The sequence below is a fragment of the Schistocerca gregaria genome, chromosome 8, assembly GCF_023897955.1.
Source record: "Schistocerca gregaria isolate iqSchGreg1 chromosome 8, iqSchGreg1.2, whole genome shotgun sequence".
Classification (NCBI taxonomy): Eukaryota; Metazoa; Arthropoda; class Insecta; order Orthoptera; family Acrididae; genus Schistocerca; species Schistocerca gregaria.
In genome coordinates, this window is record NC_064927.1 from 209694608 (window position 1) to 209715830 (window position 21223).

The 21223-nt window shown below is 36.6% G+C and overlaps 2 protein-coding genes across 6 annotated transcripts in view; one reads left to right on the plus strand and one right to left on the minus strand.

The window, feature by feature from the left end:
- LOC126284810 (ankyrin-1) overlaps nt 1–10327 on the plus strand; it is a 151316-nt gene extending 140989 nt beyond the window's left edge. For all 5 annotated transcript variants that reach the window (XM_049984004.1, XM_049984006.1, XM_049984003.1 and 2 more), the window contains exon 10: nt 716–10327. In XM_049984004.1, the coding sequence (XP_049839961.1) occupies nt 716–1018 (303 nt within the window). In that variant the 3' untranslated portion in view covers nt 1019–10327. The remainder of the gene's footprint in view (nt 1–715) is intronic.
- Nucleotides 10328–12097: 1770 nt separating this feature from the next.
- The window catches only part of LOC126284811 (glucose dehydrogenase [FAD, quinone]-like), a 49976-nt gene continuing 40850 nt past the window's right edge, over nt 12098–21223 (minus strand). Inside the window, exons 6-9 of the mRNA XM_049984007.1 lie at nt 16966–17146; nt 15088–15263; nt 14626–14897; nt 12098–13623 (exon numbers count right to left, since the gene is read on the minus strand). Coding sequence (XP_049839964.1) covers nt 13275–13623; nt 14626–14897; nt 15088–15263; nt 16966–17146 — 978 coding nt within the window. The 3' untranslated portion in view covers nt 12098–13274. The remainder of the gene's footprint in view (nt 13624–14625; nt 14898–15087; nt 15264–16965; nt 17147–21223) is intronic.

A 21223-nucleotide genomic window follows, 5' to 3' on the forward strand; every position in this document is an offset into this window, starting at 1 on the left:
ACTGTGCCTCCACTATTCAATTTGTTGTTTTGTTCACTCATTACATACTGTTTGTATTCCACTCAATATTTTACTGTTGTATTATGTCAGTGGTTAAAATTAGTTATAATTATATAACAAAGTGCACATTCTGAGTCAAATTTCACTTTTGTTATATGTTACATTTCTCCTTGAGAACATGACTTACAAATATGCAAGTGAACTCAACAAATGTTTAAGTAGGTAATGTTCTGAATGGATGAAAACAGAGGTTGATAAGAAAGACTACCACTGACAGTTATGATGAAATAATGAGCAGCACATGTGCATAACATGAATGAATTAGAATATTGCTGTCTTGTTATAAGTTTATTGATTGTTTTCAGAAATACACACACATTTCTGCTGCTGCTAATATTTCAGGCTTTATTTTACACTTAAACCATAGAAAATAGTGCATACCCCACTCTCATACTGTACCTTAAGAACTAGTGTGATATTGGTATTTGTTCATTATCATTTGGATTTTATTGGTCATCTGTACTTTCTGTCATAAATGAATTTCTGAGTGAATTATTTTCCCTCATAGAAATAAAGGCTAATTATTTCCTTAAATATGTGAATGTTGTGCTTCAGTAAATAAGACAGATGGGCAACTGCAGCTAATAATTAAAACATTGTGATAATTATAAAATACATTCCGAAACTAAAGAGGTGATTTTTTTTCCCCCTACAGGAGGAGCTGCTGTCTGATCCACAACAACGATTTGCACGAATTATTTGGTTGTACTACTTTTGTATGGACCACACTACACTTTTCAGTTGTCTAAGGCAGCTCCACGCGCAAGCAGCTCTCGTACCACCACGTGGAGCAGCTCTTTGCCACTTAGTGCGAGAATTGTGTGGGAAACCTCGTACACTCAAACAGATTGCACGTGTGGCTGTTTATACTGCACTCGGTCGCCGTCCTGGAACTCATGTAAACAAGCTGCCACTGCCCGTCACACTTCGTGAATACATTCTCAACTTTGAGCCATAAATTGGTGTTCTTTGTAGCTCCTGGAATTTTGTAGTCTGCTGTGAATTCTGGTTTCTTCCAAGTAAAGTTATGTATGATATTGAAATGGCTGATTAATTACAACATTCTGTACTAATATAATGAAACAAACAATTAGTACATAGTGAAGTGATATGTTTGATGTACAAATTCTGAAGACATATTTGTAATATTGTGCTGTTGGAAATGAGAGTGTGTATAGGCTACTGTGCTAAAAGCTTTGTGTGAGAGCATTTTGTGCAACCAGTCAGTGACTGACTTTGTCTGCTGAACTGTCCAGGCAGTTGTTATACATGGGCATGAAGGAAAGAGCAGGTTCAAAACAATTATTGGGTGACATGGTTTACTTAGTGGTGCTCACTTGGCTTTTCCATTCTATTTTTTTTACCATGTGCTTGTAATATTAATCCACATGAGCTTTATTTCTTGTTTCCTGTTGTACCAAACTCTTGGAATATCATGGAACATCAACTTTCAGATAGAATCTCTCTCTCTCTCTCTCTCTCTCTCTCTCTCTCTCTCTCTCTCTCTCTCTCTCTCTGTGTGTGTGTGTGTGTGTGTGTGTGTGTGTGTGTGTGTGTGTGTGTGTGTGCGTGTGTGCGTGCGTGCGCGCATGTGTATGTAAGGGATCCGTTGTAACTACACTAATATTGACAGGTCAGTACCTTGTTTTTTTTTTCTAATAGAAACCATATAGCCATTATCCTTATATGTTTTAGTGTGCTTTCTTTCAGACATTTTTAGTTGTAGTTATGTTTCTGCTCCTGCAGTTAGTTCTCTATGCTTACATATTTCAGAGAAAAATGTTCTATTATTCCACTCTCAGGTTCAGGATTTGCAGAAATTTTTGACATTTATTGTTTTAAAAGTCTCTTTCCATTGAAATTCATTGTATCATTTCCTTCCAGTACTTTATAATTTCATGCAACCTGATTTATCCATTGTGATCACTCCTGAAATGCTCCTGGAGATCTGCTTGGTTTTGGAGGCATTAATTAATTTACTCTCATATGTCTCACGTTTAACTGTTTACCTTGTTAAGTTATATTTGTGACCCTATAAATGTAAGACTATAAGACTGTTCATTTCATGCTGTGTTTATTTTCACAGCGATTTTGTTTCATAATTCCTTTTACAACATAAGTGGTGCAGTTATGTAGCCAGTCCAGAGTTACACTGAGTTACATTGTCTTGTTCAAATAAGTTTTCAATGTTGTTCTGGCCTTTCTTTTTCAATAATTGTAATAGAGTTATTGGCAGATTTAAAAAAAAATGATATTTATAAGTTTTTTGATAATTTAGTCACCTGTGGATCAGTTGTTGCGTTAGTGTGAATGTAGACTTTACCCACATATACTGCTGCTGAAAAACCCTGCATGTCCACTCATCTAGCAGCATTGAAATACTGCGATGTTTAAATGAATATCATTGTCATAACCTTGTGAAGTGTTGAGGTATTGTGGATGTTCTGATATTTATACTGGGGACAAGCACAGTATCATGACATTTCCCAAGAATAGGATGAGTATGACACTTTTCAAAACCTTGCAGTATCTCAGCACTGCCACCCATATGGGATAGCTTTTCGTCCATTGTCAAATTCATTTGTGTCGTGAAAATGATTTTTGCAACTGTCTTCCTCCTCAGATGGCAAAAATCCCCAGTGGAAATATAGTCAAATTCATTTTTATCTTAATATTCCTATCATTTTTAAGACAGACTGAAACAAGAAGAACCTTATCTTCAGGAAAATTGTTTCATATTGAAATGTGTTAGGTTTGTGATCTATATTAGTCTGTTTATAGGAGAAAAGTGAGAGATAGCATTGCTAATCATTTTCCTTTGCACATAAAGATTTCATTTTTATTTTTTACTTTGGAACAGATAATCCTACTTATAGTAACATGCTGTGGCAATTGTAGCTCAATGAAGGTTATACAAGATGACAGTAGCAAGCATTGCTGTAGTGTTAATGACAATGCAATTGTTTTGTGGTTATTTGAATTACTTCATTTGGAATCAAACATGTTGTGGTATCACTGTTCTACCAGATGTTTAAATTTCGCTACACTCTCAAATGAATCTCATTACCAGAGATCTTTTCACTTCTGTTACATAGTTTAAGTCTTTCAACTTGTTACAAATATCGGTAAAATATTTGTATACTTGCCAGTTGGTAATGATATATCTCATATTTATTAATGAATAATTTAACAAGTTTGAAAAGGATCTATGTCACACAGTGGTTTGTTGAAGCTACTGCATGTCTTTAAAAGAAGACATTGTTATCTAATTGTGGCCCTCCTCTCTCTTGCCAGTATTATTATTATTGCATTTATTATTAATAGCATTATTTCACAGTTAGTCACCCATTATTATATGTTCTATGAACTTGTCACAAAATTCTCTGAAATGTGTTATTCACTGTATATCTGCCTCTTCGTGTGTGTTTAATCACTCAGTTTGCATGAACAAAAATACCTGTTATACATCTACACCTTTCTTTTGTAACCACTCATCCATAATTAGAAATAGCAATACACTATGACACACCCTCATTTGTAGCTATACACATTTTACAGTTTAATTGTCATATTTTCTCTGTCTGGTTATCAATATTTACTTAATTTTAAGTAATTTTTAAATCTCTTTGTGGAAATATTTGGCAAACCATGACAGTTATAACAGTGGTTTGAAAAAATTGTTTTCTTTTGTAATTTTTATGGAAATGTTTGGTCTTCCGTTATTTTCTCACTTCTTTGTGTTGATGAGATTCAGAGATAAGGAAGCACACCATACTGTGTGCATTGTATATGATCCTTTTTCTTATTTTTGGTGGAAAACATGTTCTTTAATCTAGATCTAGTTGCTGCTGCTGCTTGTTGTGAGCACATTAGATCATGTACAGGGTGTCACAGACCTGCTGTACAAGGCCCCCCACCCCCAGAAAAAAAGTCCAAGCTTTTCTTAAGTAAATATGATTTTTGCATACAGTTAAATATGGGCTGAAAGATAAATACCACGTTACTTGTTATGTGCAGAAAATGAAAGGAAATTAAAGCAATTTTTAGAATTCCAAATAGAAAGATTTTGTGATATTAGTATTGTTCAACAGAGGTCTCATAATTGAACATTATTTCCCTGGAAATTATAGGAACTTAAATATAATAACCATTAATTGTTTTTTTGATGGCATAAGCATTCATGGGCACTTAGTGTAAGCCATCAGAAGAATGAAACCTTTATATTTATTTTTAGCAGTCATTTCTTCTCCACAGCTTGTTACTTCATGGGTGATTTTTTAGGCTTTCTGAAACTGATTTCAGTTTTGTCAGTATCAATGTTTATATAATCTCATGCTGTGTTTAAACATATTATCTTTGCTTCACAATGAATTGTTTATCTTTGTGCTTTTTGTTGCACTTTTGCTTCATGCCACTGCTAAATGTCCTGCATTATTTTGTTCTGCCCCCTCTCCTCTTGCCCCCTCATTTCCAGTAATCCAGTACTCTGGAGAATGACTGTTCAAATATATGTCCAGCTACCCAGATTTAGATTTTCTATAATTTCTGAAAATCCCCCCAGGCAATTGCTGGGAATATTCCTTTGAAAGGGCATAACCAATTTCCTTCCCCATCCCTGACACAGTATGAACTTGTACTCTACCTCTGGTGACCACATTGTTGATGAGATTTTAAGTCATAATCTTTTTTCATTCCTTTTCCAGCAACTCATAATTAAATAAGTAACTAATGTACACGTGTTAGCTGTATTAAACTGGCTCTGAAATAATGCAAGCATTACGATCCAGTAACATCTCTGTCCATGGCATTGAACTAAAATTTGAAATGTTATGCTTTAGTAAAAGTACACTACATTAATAGTTTTCACATCATTTTGAGAAAGCAATGATTAACAGCCTGTAAAAATGGTTGAAAAATCATGGTTGATCACAGCTGTATGAATTAGTTTATTACATAGCCAAGGTCAATCATAAACACACCATCCTCAGATGCACTGTGACATCATAACCATCTGTGTGACAACCCATACCCACTATGAAGCATTAGCATACAGTAAATCTGCGGTGAGGTGCGCCACAATACTCATTGTATTTTCATGTGCTTCACCACCAATTTACAGTATGCCATACTTTTTCATGATTTATAACAAAATGGAGATGTTGATCTGTAAATGATGCTTGATAGTAGTTATTGATTTTCACATACATGATTATGGTGTCACAATTCACCAGCAGATGGTCTGTTCAGTATGGACACTGGTTGTATAATGAATTGATTAATATAGCTGTGAGCAACCATGATTTTTCAAACATTAATAGTTTTACTGTATAGTGTGCATTATTAATTTGATCCACTGAATAAATGTGTGAAAGGAACTTACTAATTAAAACCAAGAAGCCAATAATTTGTGGTATTTGTTAAATTTGATGCCAAAGGCTAGTGATTACAAAATTCCAGAAACAGTTTCCTGTAACATGTATATGAGTGCAAGAAGATGCTGAGTTGACTGACAAAACTGTTGAGACTGATGACAAATGATTAGAGCATTGCTGCGCTAAATCCAGTTGCTCTGTTGCAGTTATTTGTACCAAGTCACCAGTTTTGCACTACCATTTATAACTATCTATCTGAATGATAATGTTAAGCCTAGAGGCATCCAAGTACTTGGATATTATCTTGAAAAGCACTCCTGAAACCAATGCTATTGATTTGCTAGAAACATCAGCATAAAACATAACAACAAAAATTTCATATATATGGAAGAATTTCAAGAGAACTGTGCTATTATAAACTCTTAGATCATGCAAATATTGTGTGTGTGTCCAAATATTATAGTATTACATGGAATGTGGTTTTACGAACACAGATAATTATGTATGAATTGTATTGCTACAGACCAACACAAATGTGTATAAAAAGAATACATAGATAACTGAATACTTTATAGAACACCTTATAATTTCCTTTCCATCTCAGTTTATTGGGTATCACTGAATAAGGGTTTTATGAGTGGGTTACCTTAATTACAGGTGTTGATTTGATTCTTGTAATAGTATAACTTTTTTCCAAAATGTCATTCCTGTGACCTTTTCACTGTGAGTCATAAAAAACCTTATGTGACTATTTAGATGTGCTGTAACCTATTTTTGGTATCATAATATTGTCTCATTTTGAAATAGACATTGACAGTGGTTTCCACTATTCATTTTTGATGAAGTGTGCTATTTGCTACACATGGTGAAGCTTTTAGTTGTCAAACTACAGAAAAGAAAAAGGTGTACTATTTTAATACAGGAAATTTTAATTGAGAGTCATTCGAAAGTGGTACCATTTTTATGTGATTTTTATTGATGGTCCATTAAATCTTGTTTAGGGGACAGCCATACATCCACCTTTGTTGTTGGTTCTTCTTCTTCCACTACTGCTGCTACTACTACTACTGTTCCTTCAGCATTTCATTTTTTTTTATGGTTGGTAATTTAACATTTATTGAGGCAACTTTTCTTGAACATTCTCTGTAAAGGGGTGCACCATTTGATCCTTTATCATTTCTTTTAAACTCCAGTTAGTGTTCTTTCTCTACATGGCACATTCCCTTTTCTTGTCATTGCTAAAACTGATTTTAGAGTAATGTTTCTTGAGCCTGAATTGTTCTTTGTTGTCTGTGAATACATCCTTCATATTAAAGATAAAGTACTCCTGACACCATACGTAAGAGTGCAGAAATTAAATATATACTGCATAAAAGGATGTTAGATTCTCCTTTAGTGGTCTGTGGTCCCTGAGACAACCAATTTACAAGATTGTTATCAGAAAAGTGATACAAGAAGTCTCATTCCTCTGCTTCGACCTTTGAGCTTCATTTTGTAAGGGACATGTTGAGTGTGGGATAAGATTTTGTTTTTGGTAAGAAGACTTAAATGATTAACATTAGGAAGCTGTGAATTAATCCTTTCAGTGGAATACTATTACTTCAAGAACAAAATGCTACATTGTAAAAGTAGAGGTGTTTTCAGAGTTTGAAATTTACATGGTAATTACCATTATGCCAAACAAAGACATTTTGTTTTTTAGAGTGTATTTATGAGTGTCTTTTTTTAACCGCTAATAGGTCTAAAAAAACAAGTGTATATAAAATGTATTTTATTGCTAAAAGTATGTATACTTATGGGTACTTTTCGGCATAACCACTGTAATGATCGAGGCATTTGTCATACCTGTGGACAAGCTTTCCAATACACTCTTCATAAAATGTTGCTGCCAATAAATTGAATGAGTGTTGATGGTAAGTCTTCATCATTAGTTTGGAAGAACAGCCCTCCTAGTAATTATTCTGTTCTGGGAAAAGATGGAACTCACTTGGTGCATTGTCAGGACTGTATGGCGGGTGATCAAAAATATCCCACTGAAATTGCACAATGAGCCATCGGGTTGCACTAGCACTGAGGACGGGTGTTGTTATGGATCAGAACAATTGCAGAAGTCACTGTACCTCTTCGTTTGGTTAGACTGGCTCTCTACTTATTCTTCGATGAATTTTTGGTGCACTATTCTCTTCTGCTTGCAGGGAACAAATGATGGGTCTTATCTCCATTCACAGTTAATTGGTGTAACATTTTATGAAGAGGCTATTGGAAAGCTTGTCCACAGTTATGACACATGACTCAATCATTGAGTGGATTATGTCGAAAAGAAATCATACTGAATGTAGCGTTTAGTAATAAATTATTTTTTGTGTATATTTTTCTTTTGTTTATCGATCAATGAAAAGTCCAGGATGGAAAGTAACCATATTATGAGAAGGAAAGTTGCTACTTGCCATATAGCAGAGATGCTGAGTCGCAGATAGGCACAACAAAAAGATTCGCTCACAATTATAGCTTTTGGCCGTTAAGATCTTTGTCAACAGTAGACAGACATACATGGGAGCATGCACACACACACACACACACACACTCTCTCTCTCTCTCTCTCTCTCTCTCTCTCTCTCTCTCTCTCTCTCTCTCTCTCTCTCTCTCTCTCAAGCAAATGCAACTCACACACACATGACTGCAGTTTCAGGCAACTGAAACTACTGTGGTTTCAGTTGCCTCAGACTGCAGTCATGTGTGTGAGTTGCGTCTGCATGAATGAATGTGTGTGTATGTGCATATGTCTGTCTATTGTTGACAAAGGCCTTAACGGCCGAAAGCTATAAGAGTCTTTTTGTTGTGCCTATCTGTGACTCAGCATCTCCACTATATGATGGGTAGCAATTTTCCTTCACATAATACTGTCATTTATTAATGTAAGTCACCGTTGCCTATTGCTTGCCAAGTTACTTACTGAAACTGTTGCTTGCTGCTACGAGCCCCTCCCTTATCTCCTACTTTCCCCCACTTCCTACACACACACACACACACACACACACACACACACACACACACACACACACACACACACACACACTTGATATGCATTTATCTGCTCAGTGTATATGATTTAAATATACACCCCTCATGGATTAGGCCTTAGGCAGTTCCATCTGACTGACTGTTGCCTGCAAGTTAGTATGAGAAGCAGTCTTCGACTGTGGGACATGTGATCAGCATGTCACCAACCCCTCCACCCGTTATTGCCATTAGATGAATCCTGATGGTGCTGCTAGTTCTTTATTCAAATAGCTCCTCATTTGGTCTCGCAAGGCTGAGTGGGTGTCATTCCAGACATCCTCATCTCGGAAGAAGTCTAAGGAGGTATCAGGAATTGAACCCAGGTCCTTCCACACTGAAGGCGACAATGATAACTGTCTGATTATGGAAGTGATCCTGCATAATTTTATTTTCTTAGCATCTTCACACTGTTGTTCTCAAGATGAGTAACTCTGGACGTATCTGCATTATTAACTACCATCCTTTGTAACCAAATGATACTTCTGCATATGAACAGTTAAAGCATCGTTCTTCAGCCTTCTTGTGTTTTTAATTTTGCATTTTCCCAAAAACAGATTTTTAATATAAGGCGTTGTATACTGGTACAACTATCTATTCCTTTATACTGTACCTTGAAACTTAATTTCATGATAATTTAAGCATTTTTTCTTTAGACCTTTAGAATGTTTGTGAATGTTAAAAGGGACACTACTCATCAATACTGGAAAGGTGCCATTATTTTATTAGTGTTAATGACTAGTAGTTCTCCATATTATTGTTCTCAACATTCATCCAAAGAGGTGCTGTTTTGATACTAGAACAGGCAATGCACCCGTTAAGATATGTCTGCTGACTTCATTATGTACCTTCAACGTGCTAAATGTGACATACTTTGATGCTAGTTGTTGGTGAATAATTTATTTTGTTGTTTCATTCTGTGTGGAATAGCCAGCATATTCAGATGAGAGTAATATATTTTTTGTTATAAACTTCCATTATGATATATTAAAAGAATGTAAATAAATAAAAACTGTATATTGCCAGAACATCCTTGAAACTCGCCAGTGGGAATCTGTATATTGAAATGTGTGCAAGTATGGAATTACTTTGTGCGGAACAAAATTATGCTTTTAGAATTATAGTAGATGGATATTCAATCAATGTTATATCTCAGAAAAGAAATGCGACAGAGCATTGCATGTTCTGCACTTAAAATTGTCAAAATAATTGTATCAGAATTGTGTAGTTAGGATTCAAGAATTGTACTCATTTGAGGAATCCACCAAAATCCAATTCTCAAAATGGCTTATTTTTTATATAAATGTATCTTAACTCAATTCTTTTGACTGGTGCAGAGTTTAAGCTGCATCTTAAGTGTCACCCATTTGCGTGTTTTCATCTGCCCTACTCTCATTCATTCTTAAATCTTGTATTTCTCTGTCGACTGTATGTAAGAAATGATACAAGTACAAATATCAGATGGAAGTGTGTAATACTCATACATGATTGATACATTTAAGATGTGGAGCATGTTGGAATGTTAATATTTAATTTTTGTATTAAATTCAGAGTTGTATAAAATAATAAATCATCACTTACAGTACACAAGCTTTATCAACACAATTAAATTTCTGTGCATTCATATGCTGTTATAAAAAAACTTGTTGTATTTTTGAAAGAAAGAAAAAAAGAAATGTTGAAATTTCTGAATGATATTCAAATTGTGTAAGTATGAATTATAAACTGTAAAAATGTAAATTACTAAACAGGGTGTACAAACATAAATGTGATGTTAAACACATCTCTAAAATAAAGATAATTATGAAACAAGTGATGGAAATCACTTTATACCAAAATTTTATGGTTGAGTTTCATTTGCAATTTGTATCTACCTCCATAGTCAAAACTGTAAACACATGCCTGTTCAGTGGCACCGTACATGAAGGTAACCAATTTTAATTCTGTGAAAGTAATAAATTTTCACAGCCAGTATATTGGTGGTAAGGGAAGGAGATGGGGTGGCATAAAGTTTCTGACTGTAAGACTTTGCCCCAATGTACTGAATTAAATTCCAAACTACTGCTTAGTACACTGTTGATGCTGATCCATCTGCTGGTTAGGAACATGAAACCCCTTCATGCTATTAGACAGGAGTATGCTTTGTTGGTACCTGGTTTCACTGTTTACATCATACAACACAAACATTACACCACCCTACTCTCACACTCATTAGAGCCATATGTACTCAATAGATTATCTTTAACCACATCTCTCATACTCCACTGGAAAGCAGAAAATGCTTTCCATGTAGGGGGATGGCTAATCCTGTGGTGTTCCTCAGTTCTCTTTCTTTTCATTTCAACATGTATTTTCTTGATCTGCAGATTAGTTTCATATTTCTGTTTTTCTCCATGTATCAACCTGCCTGCCATACACATAGTACAATGTATGTTTCCTCCTATCCTCTGCTTATAGTTCTGTTTTCGATGTACATGCCATGATTTCAATCACTCAAAATTTGTTAAAAATCTCTTCTACATTTTCCTGAGATTTTTTCCTCACGCAAGTTTCTGATACCTGTCTCAAACGAAGACTTGTTTCTTAGTGTAAAAACTCATTTAATTTTCCCACAGCCAACAGATTCACATTTTTGTTAGTCTCTCATACCGTGAATATACGAAAGACTGTTGACCAAAATGATTTTATTTTGGTTATTTCATTTCCCATTTAAGGTGAACAGAAGAACTCTTCATACTATCTGTACATGTTATTTCCCAGCCAGTACTGAAATGGCACATGAGCAGAAGACAAAATATCAGTAGAATATGTGATTTATGAAAGTATGTGTACACAGATGGGATACAAAAGAAGGGTAAAGTGTTTTCATGGTTTCGTCAGCTGTGAGAAATAAACTTTCACTTTTTTTGGATTCATGTTTTATTTTATTAACTTTAGGTTTGTTGTTTTATCAGGATTTAATATTACCTGCCTGCCCCAGTATTCAGAAATTGTAATTTGTAAATCAGTTCCAGTTGTTATTTTTATTGTTGTTGGGCATTAATGTGTTCTTTTTGAATGTGTCTGTGTATTGTCATTTCTTTATTTGCACTGACCTGCTATTTCCATTTTGCCTATATATTATCTAAACAGGAAAAAAATACTCATATATCAATGTGGCCTCCTCATAAGAGGAATTTTTGATGGAATTATGTATTCTCTGGCAGTAAGTGTGGTAGTCTTAGTGTTAGCCTAACACATATTGTTAGCAGTTAGAAATGGATAAAGCTTATGTATTTTTTTTTTTCATTTTATTGTCCACAGTTAGCTATTTTGTTGCCAGAAATTTGTATAATTTTAATAGATAACTAATGATACTGTCAGAGTTCAAGTAATTGGAAGAGAAAAATCAATCAGTTTCTGTAAAGCAGCCGTACTCATGGCTGGCATAGAATTAATGAGTATTGTAGCTATAATTTATGGCAGGTAGACTTCCATATGAGTCCCTGTACTCACACTGAACTATAAATTTCATTACAAATATGAACTATTGTAACACCACAAATTCCATTAAGAATCTGGTAGGAAGCAGGAGAGAGAATGTTTTAAAAATGAATAGTTTTTACAAATAATTTGGAGCATAATTTATTTATAATTATATTTATATCTTTGGTTACACTGCAGAGGAAGTCAATATGACTACTGACTAAATAAACAAATCTGTAACTCTGGAGCAATAACTCCTCACATTTGATGAAGGATAATCAGGTGATCTTAAATTAATTGTGTCACTGGGATTGTGATTTACAGGTAGACTGTTTACATACAATTTCAGAATTACTCATCCCAGTCAATTGTTCTCATTCAGTTTTGAATATATAATCCGAATTTACTCAGATTATTACTGTTATATTAAATCATCCAATATAGAATAGTATTCATGCTTTATTACTGCCTTCAAAAAGACTCTTTAGATCACAATAGTATGGCAATTATTGACTTGACAATACTGGGGCATTATAATACTAAAACTACACACCAAAACAACTTGAATGTTATGAGGTACCAACAGACAGCATCTAGATGTAGAATGTCCTGGTTTGTGTAGTGTCACCTCAGTGCTTTCTAAATTTCACTGCATCTGTAATGCAGAATTTCAGAAAATGTGCAAGAGGTAGAAATAGACTCACAGCCTGAACGTTGTAGGTGTGCCCATAACAAGGCAAATTATACATAAAGGTATTATTAAATATTCTCCTTTCAGTCTGAATGAATTAAACTGAAGGGGAAACTATGGAAAATGAAAACTTTCACTGCCCATTTATGTGGCATCCATAGTAATCATTTTCTGAGAATTGACAGACAGATCCTTCATAGAGTTTATTACTTTTCTAAGACCTAATGTTCAAAGAAAAATGTAGTGACATCATAAGATAAAAACAGAATGTGACTAGAAGAGAAATGTTCTAGGAGCATGTTAACTACCAAAAAAAAAATTCAGTTGTACGCAGTACCAGAAGTAAAAATTATTGCCAAAGGAAAAGTAGAGACATTGAAATTGCTTGAGAGAAACTGATTAAACTTAAGTAAACCCCTTCAACTCTTAAAATATAAATCACAATTATACTACACCACACACACACACACACACACACACACACACACACACACACACACACACACACACACACACCACTCACGAATCTCAGAAATAGATCAATAATATTGACTAACATAAGCCTCTTGTTAATACATGTAGCTGCATCTTTTCACTGGTGTTGCATTTGTGTTCACGAAGATGTGACGTCAGTGCCAATCATCTCTGATCATTTGTGCGCCTTTCTCAGCAACCATGACAATAGGTGCATTAATGTTGCCTGAGGGAACATGTGGCATTATAGAGGCATCTACGACACGCAGATCTTTTATTCCTACTACCCTGAGTTGGGGATCAACGACAGTGTTAGGATCATAAGGGTCACCCATTTGGCACGTTCCCACCTGGTGATTCTCAGGGCCTGTGTAGCGTTTTACAGCACAAGCCCAAAAGTCATCTGATCCTGCTACATATCTTTCACAGCCCTGGGTCAGTTCAGGTGTAAGATTGGCACCCAGCTCTCTCATGGCTGGTGTTCTGACGAATTCAAGCACGAATCTGCAAGAAAACAGAGTCCCATTGAATTTACAATATTAATTATGAAAATAGCATGAATTATCAGAACAACAAACAAAAATAAATTAACACTAAAGGCAACCACTTTCTTTTTTAGGTTGCCGTGCACTAATGATGTGCTAATTTGTCACTAATATGATTTGGGGGAAAAGTAAGTACAGAGTAAAAAAAATATATAGTGGTCTCAAAACGCCCTGAGGATTGAATGACAGAAGGATAAGAACCTATGAATGAAAAAGAAAAGAAAAAAAAATTATGGAGATTCCTTTTTACACAAGATATCAGTTAAGCAGATGATACAGACACATGGTTAAAATAGAACAAAGGAAAGCAAAACTGTTGCTTATGGGTGATATTATCACCAATGTGGTTCAAAGTCAAACTGAAGTTGTTCTGCATCGTCTGGCAGAAATTAGACAAAATAATGCGAACAGATTGATACGAACATGCAGTTTCACAGAATTTTTTTCTGTAATGCAAAGACACTGTCCTTTGTTGTCCTCTTTGGAGGTGTTCCGTGTTACCAGTAAGTTAAACTGCGAAGTCAATGAAACTTTTGTAGGTTATCATGTTCATCCCATGAGAATGGCGTGACACTAAATCTTACAACATACAATGACCTATTTTACCACTGAAAATAGCTGAATATAAGGATAAAGTAATACGTCATCTCTGTCCTTAAAAAACACCATATTTTAATATTATTGAGCCCTTTATCTATATGGGGAGAACAATTATGCGACAATTAGCACCCTCTCACATTGACCTCTTAGACTGGGTTCATATGATTTGATGATCTCCAAGGGAATTCTGGATGATGAAGGAGACCATGTACCATATTGGGCAGGTGTTAATATTATTTTGTCCAACCCTGCAGCAAGTCCTTCTCCATGCATTTTATAACATCTGTTGCAGAGTAACAGATTACATGGTATTTAACACAAGACTATATAAACAAACATGATAAATGTTTCAGGTACATACCTGATGCCCTCAATCAGCACCTTGACATCAAACGTATCTCTGAAGTACTGGGCAAATATGCGTGGTGGCTGGAATGGGTCCTTGCTGCGTAGCTCTAAGTAACCACGACTCTCTGGTCGAAGCAGTGTGGGCACAATGTCTATGTATGCTGGAGGTGAGGAGCTGCTCACTACAGAAGAACCATTAGCCTGCTCACCAGCAAAGAATATCTGCACATCTGGCAGATTTGCGGGCATCTGAGGTGCATACTTGGTTCGGATGAAGCCTGTCAGCTGCAAGCAAACCATCCATTCAGTCATACACACAATAAGCTTGTGACTAAAAGTCTTACCGTTTGGAAATTAATCTTTTCTGTACCAATCCATTCTCACTCTGCTCATAAACTCATCATTCTTCATGTTGTTTGTATCAGAAGGATTAGAGATAATTTGTTAGTATACTACTTCAAAGAAAGCAACAAACCTGTGACATTCCTGTGGAGGTTATTGGTCCTACTCTCTTCTTCACATATTCATGAAGTGTTCCATTGTTCAGCAGTGCTTCCTGCTTCCAGTTGTTCAGCTGGACCCTCATCTTGTATGAAACATGATTCTGGAGACGTCTTCCAACACCAGGCAAGTGATGGATGACAGGTATCCCTAAAGAAATGAGTCAGATATTTAGTAATTCCATTCCTTGAACAACAGTGCTGAATTTTCTGTGAAATTTGCATGTGATTGGGCTGACTCAATCCAAGCTATTAAAACATGTAAAGATACACAACAGCCACAGCATGTTACAAGGTTTATTTATCTGCCTCCTGAGGACAATGTAATTGAAGCAGAATAGACTGTGTACAACATTTCAGACGTGATTCTTTTGGTTCTACGTGGATTTGTTCTCATTTAAAAAGCCTTGACCTAAGACAATAAGTCTAAATAGTACAAGGAAACTTTTAGTAATCACACCTGGAAAACCTCAGGATTTCCATTCAGACATTTCAGTCTGTAAATGTCACGAAGGAAATCTTTCAGGGACGGGGAATGTGTCAAATTATATGTTAACAGGCAGAAGCATTCAGTACAGGCTTCTATTTTGAAGTATACTAAGAACAATTTATAATTAATGATAACATATAAATGACAGTTTGGGAAGGAGTTACTCAGTGTTTGATTTTTCAAATTATATAAATTAACATGCACTTAGTTGTTTTATTATTAGGGCCAGTTGTTGTATGTTTATGGTGATTTTTTACTACACTATTGTTGTGTGTCCTGTAACTGAATCAGATAATTTAGATTATGTACATTACATGACTAATAAACCACAATTTAGATAATGTATGGTTACAGCGGAACTGAACTCCAGTGCACTTTATAAAGATGTGACAGTTCCTCAACGAACAAAGATGCAGTTACTGCATTGGGCATGCTTTAGCAACACCTCCAGGCTCACTGAAAGGTACATCATGATGCCTAGACCTTACCACACCAGACAGATTATTATGGGGAATAATCAGTTTCAGTACAAGACTAATGAATAATTGCACAATGTAGTTGAAGAAGACTTGTGAAACTAAGTCATAAGTCCTAAGATGTTGTGTAAGATGTCAAGGAAGACATAGAAACAGTTAGATCTCTGCATAACACATAATGGCGCAAATACCAATTCTCTGGATACCTAGTTTCTATAAGTAATTACTCCAATATGCAGTACAATACATCAGGGTACTTCCCATACATGTCGTCCGTGACAGTCTGAATACTACAGTTCATTATGGATCAGCAGCTACCATTTTCAATGCGATTGATGTTAGATGTAATTACCTATGGGAGTTTATGATTGCTTTTCAAAATCTGCAATAAACGCTATTAAAACTTCCCATCCTTTCATTTAATGTAACAGTATTGTGCTTGTGTTGTTGATGATGAGAGAGGAAGGTGAGACTAATAAACAGCGAATGTAGCCCATTGCTGAATAACGACTTAATAGATGAACTCAGTGGACAGACTACCACGAAACTTCAGATTCCCGTGGGGACGTTTGTAATTTAATCCAAAATTTTATCACAGAGACTGGTGATAAGAAATGGAATAAACTCTCTTCTCCTTTCCTATCTTGCCAAATAGTGGGGACAAAAATTTTTTTGCTACCAGCATCCGAAACCACTACCTCTGGATCAAGCACTGGCACTCTAATGTACTTTTTTGAATCCGACAAGGGTTACAGGGATACTGAGTGTCACGCCTAGCAAATGGAAAGCACGACCTATTCCAGGACGAAGTCGTTCATGGCCATAAGTTTCACTGCAGAGTTACGTCACTGTTAGCTGTGTTTTGGTACCACATCTTGTTTACATACCAACTTTCTGCAAATGCTCCTTAGGACCGATTCCAGACAGGAGGAGGATCTGCGGCGATGCGACAGTTCCAGCACTGAGGATGACCTCTTTGGCAGCCATGAGTCTTCGTGTCTTGCCCTTTCGCACATACTCCACGCCTGTGGCCCTCTTTGAGTGTGGGTCTATGAGCACACGGGTCACCTGTAACAGACAAAAACATCCCACTCTGCTGCTCACCTTTGTCCTTCTGTTTCAGTAACATCCCCTTATCACGAGCTCATGACACACACAGTACTAATGTATTTTTAATCTGAATTTGGATTAGAGGCATTGAAACATCACATAAGAGACAAGCAATGGTTTACTTGAATAAAAACAGCAATCAACCATTCTGAAAGTAGCTTTGTGTGCCAAAAACACGTTTTGGGCTTCATCCATCTTCAGCTGGAATAAATTATTTATGCCACGTCAGCATAACATTTTTGACAGCTGCATTTTGGACACTGCAGCTGCGCTATGGAAGCGACTCTGCCTGACAAAAGTAGAGAAACGCCCAGAAGGAGGTGGAAAATGAAACGAAACTTACCAATTGCGAGGGTATGTCACGTTACTTCAGTGATTATACAATTGCGTCAAGTTTACAAAGAACTTGGCAGTATGGGCCCACTAATTAGTATGACTTTGCATGCACTCCGGCTTGGATGCCTGCACTGATTCGTTTGGGAAGAACGTCATAAGGCCATTATATCTTCTCCTGAGACTAGCTGGCCCACAAGTATATAAACTGGTGCTTGATATCCTAGATACTGGCACTGTGATCGAGTTAAGGAACAGGCTGATCCCACATGTATTCAATAGGGGACAGATATGGAGATTCTGCTGCCCATAGGAGTACCTGAGCGTCACGGAGACAGTGCGTAAATAGATACATGTGTCTTGCGTGGACGAGCACTGTCCTGTTGAAAAATGGCACCACGATACTGTCACATGAGAGGTAACGTGAGGACGCAGGATATCCGTGTCATAATGCTGTGCAGTCAGTTTCCTTAATCACTGTCAGCCATGATATGTAATGGCTCCCCACTCCGTGACACCAGATGTGGGTCCTCTTACCAAGTCGTCGTCATACTGGCCGACAATGGTCATCTGGGGTATTGCAGAACTACGGAACACAGTATGATGCCATTCAACAGTCCACACTTTCCAGTCACTTTCCAGTCACTGCACCACTCCAAACACAGCTATTTGTGTTGAGGTGTTAACGGCAGTCTACACATGGGATGGTAATTTCCCAATCTGGTTGCTGCTTCACTCCAACCAATGATGCGGGATGGCACAAAATGATGCAGGGAATCTGTTACTTCTTCTTGGATGGCAGGTGCAGATGTGAAGGAGTTACAATTTATTTGGTGCACAATGCAGTGCTCTTACCCTGTGGCGAGCAGATTTGGATAACTGCATCCATGAAATTGATTATGTCTGGCCTCACATTCCCAAGCAGACCAACATCGAGCCACTATTACATCTGAAATCTCGAAATTGCACAATTCGCTCTGCTGGCCAAATGGGGTGTGTCAGGTACTGATAATGCTGTCTGACACGAGTGCATGGCATTTCCATAACCTTCACATTGCTCACTCAGTATCTGATGCTGTTCATGCTCGTTGTATATTCTACCAGGGCTGGTAACAGCGCAAAACACGAACGACATTAATGCACTCTGGTGGCAAGTGTACCTGTGACAGGGAATTGCAATGCTAATTATTTACATATGCATCGATGGTGGGTATGTCTATGAACTTGCATGGACATCCGACAATGTCTGCTTAACTTTGTCAGGGAGTGCAACAATTCGTGTAGCTACCAGATTTCTGTATTTGCGTTTGATCAATAGTTAGGTGGACTTACTCTCTTGTTCTATAATTTGTGGTCCTTTCTCCACCTTTGATTTATCAGTGCTTTATGAACGTAAAAATTTTTGAGGAATCTATTGAGCCGTGAAATCAACCACTGCTCAAGCATATCCAGCTAACTTTGTTGAAACACTGACGTCACAGCAGAAAATTTATGTACCGACACTATGGTGTGCATCATAGCACGTAGCATACAGGTCTCATGAGTTCCAGCGACTGTGCCCGGACAGGGAACGAGTTATTATTTCAAATGACTTACTTCTTAACTACGCATTTAACTACAAGCAACTTCTCGATAACATAGTCGTTACCTTTGAACTGACATATTGATTTCCCATGGGACCTGTACAGAATCGAGTGTTAGCGATGTATGTCGGGCAAGGCAACTAATATGCCGTCACAAGTTCATTGCGGGCCCATATTTCTCATGGGCTCCATGAAAAATAATCCATACAATTGTTATGGTGAACACGTTAAAGGCCGTTTTTCATGAGCGACTTTCTGGTCACAATCGAGTACTCGCTGTGGGAGTACGTGATCTGATGTAATGTGTGGAAAGCTTAGTTTAGACGCTTCCAGCAGGTGGGAACCTAGTGAATGAGCACAAGCTTTGCATTTATTTTAGTTAAAAAGTAACAGACAATAACTTTCCTTGAAAGAAGACAAGTACAAATGTGTGTCCAGTCTGCTGATTAAAATTTAAAATACATAAAGGACGCTATCATTCTTGCTGTTTACATCCATTGTAGCTGTGCTTAGATTGCTGGTGTGTCACTGTTATTTTAGAAGTTTTTGGCGTACTAACTGCATGAATAAATAACAGCCAATTTCTTATGACCAAACTATCTGTTCTCTAACAAACGTTGTAGTAGATTTTTTCTGGTAGATTATGCGGCAGGCTGTACAGATATTCACATTTTATTGATAGTCTAATACTTTATTGACATCTTCTTACTTATATAAACAGTAATAAAATCTTAGAAGTACTTTGCATATGTCACTGCAGACATTGGGAACAATCTGAGATACAGCAGCCATCAAATGACACAAATATCGCCGGTTGCTTCATGTTACATAGGACGTCGGTCATTTAGTGTTCAGCTTTTAAATTTCTCCCTCAACTGTACTGAGAAACCAGCGAAACCTCCAGCCAAGATATGTACAAGGTTCTAGTACAATGCCAGGGAAGTGTTAATTGATTTTTACCACATAGAGGAGACGCTGAGTCGCAGAAAGGCAAACAAAAAGACTGCTATACATTTTAAGCTTTCGGCAAAAAAAAGCTTCACACACACACACACACACACACACACACACACACACACACACACACACACACACACACACACACATATGACCACTGTGAACTGCAGTTTCAGTCGGCGGTAAAGCCATGTAAAATTTTGTAACTTATATTATGGTAAAATTACGTATCTGTAAAACACAATAATGCAATTTTGGTCATGTGGCCATTTTCAGGTGGACATAATTGCGCTTTAGCGCTTGTAAAAATCTGAAAATCATCTGACATGACACAGAAGCTGGTTTCATCGCGTTGTGTACCTAATCACGGCTTTTTATGTGTATCGCACTCTTTCAATTGCACTGTGAATGTGCTTAATTTATGCTCGCATCCGTAATACAGGGTGACGTAAATAATTCCACATTCGCTTTAGCTTCATGTACAACAGAGGCTGGTTTTGTCGCACGATGTTCTGTGTGCTCATGTATAGCAGAAGTATCCGTGTGTGAATTGCTTGCTTTAAATCCGTTTTAACCATATTACTCGTATTCCACTTTGTAATTGTTCGCTTTCATTTTTCGTACTTTCTTGCGTTCAGTGGAGAATTACAAAATTTCACTAAAGTTGGAGCGTTATTCTAATACCATAAATTGATTTCTGCCTAAACTGTGTTGTGTGTATTACCTGCTAATAACGTGTCAACACGTTTGCGTAACTATTGCCCGATTTTTAGCATTTGCGAAGAAGAATGTTTTTGTCATTTCATCCATACTCTGCAAACCACTATAAATTGCATGACACTCGATGGCAAGAAGTAACACCATTCAAATCATGGTTATACACTCATTTCATGACTAGATGTAATAAAGTTTGGTGTAATTTCTGCCAAAAGGTGCCAATGTGGAATTCTCCCTTAAATGCGAGAAAGTACGAAAAACGTATGTGAACGAAAATAAAGTAGAGTATGAGCAATATGCGTACAATACATTTAAATCGAGCAGTTTGCACATTGGTTCGTAAGCAGGAACGAATGTCCACAAAACACTGTGCGATGAAACCAGCTTCTGTTTTATATCAAACAAAACAAATATGGAATCATTTACTTCATCCAATATTACGGAT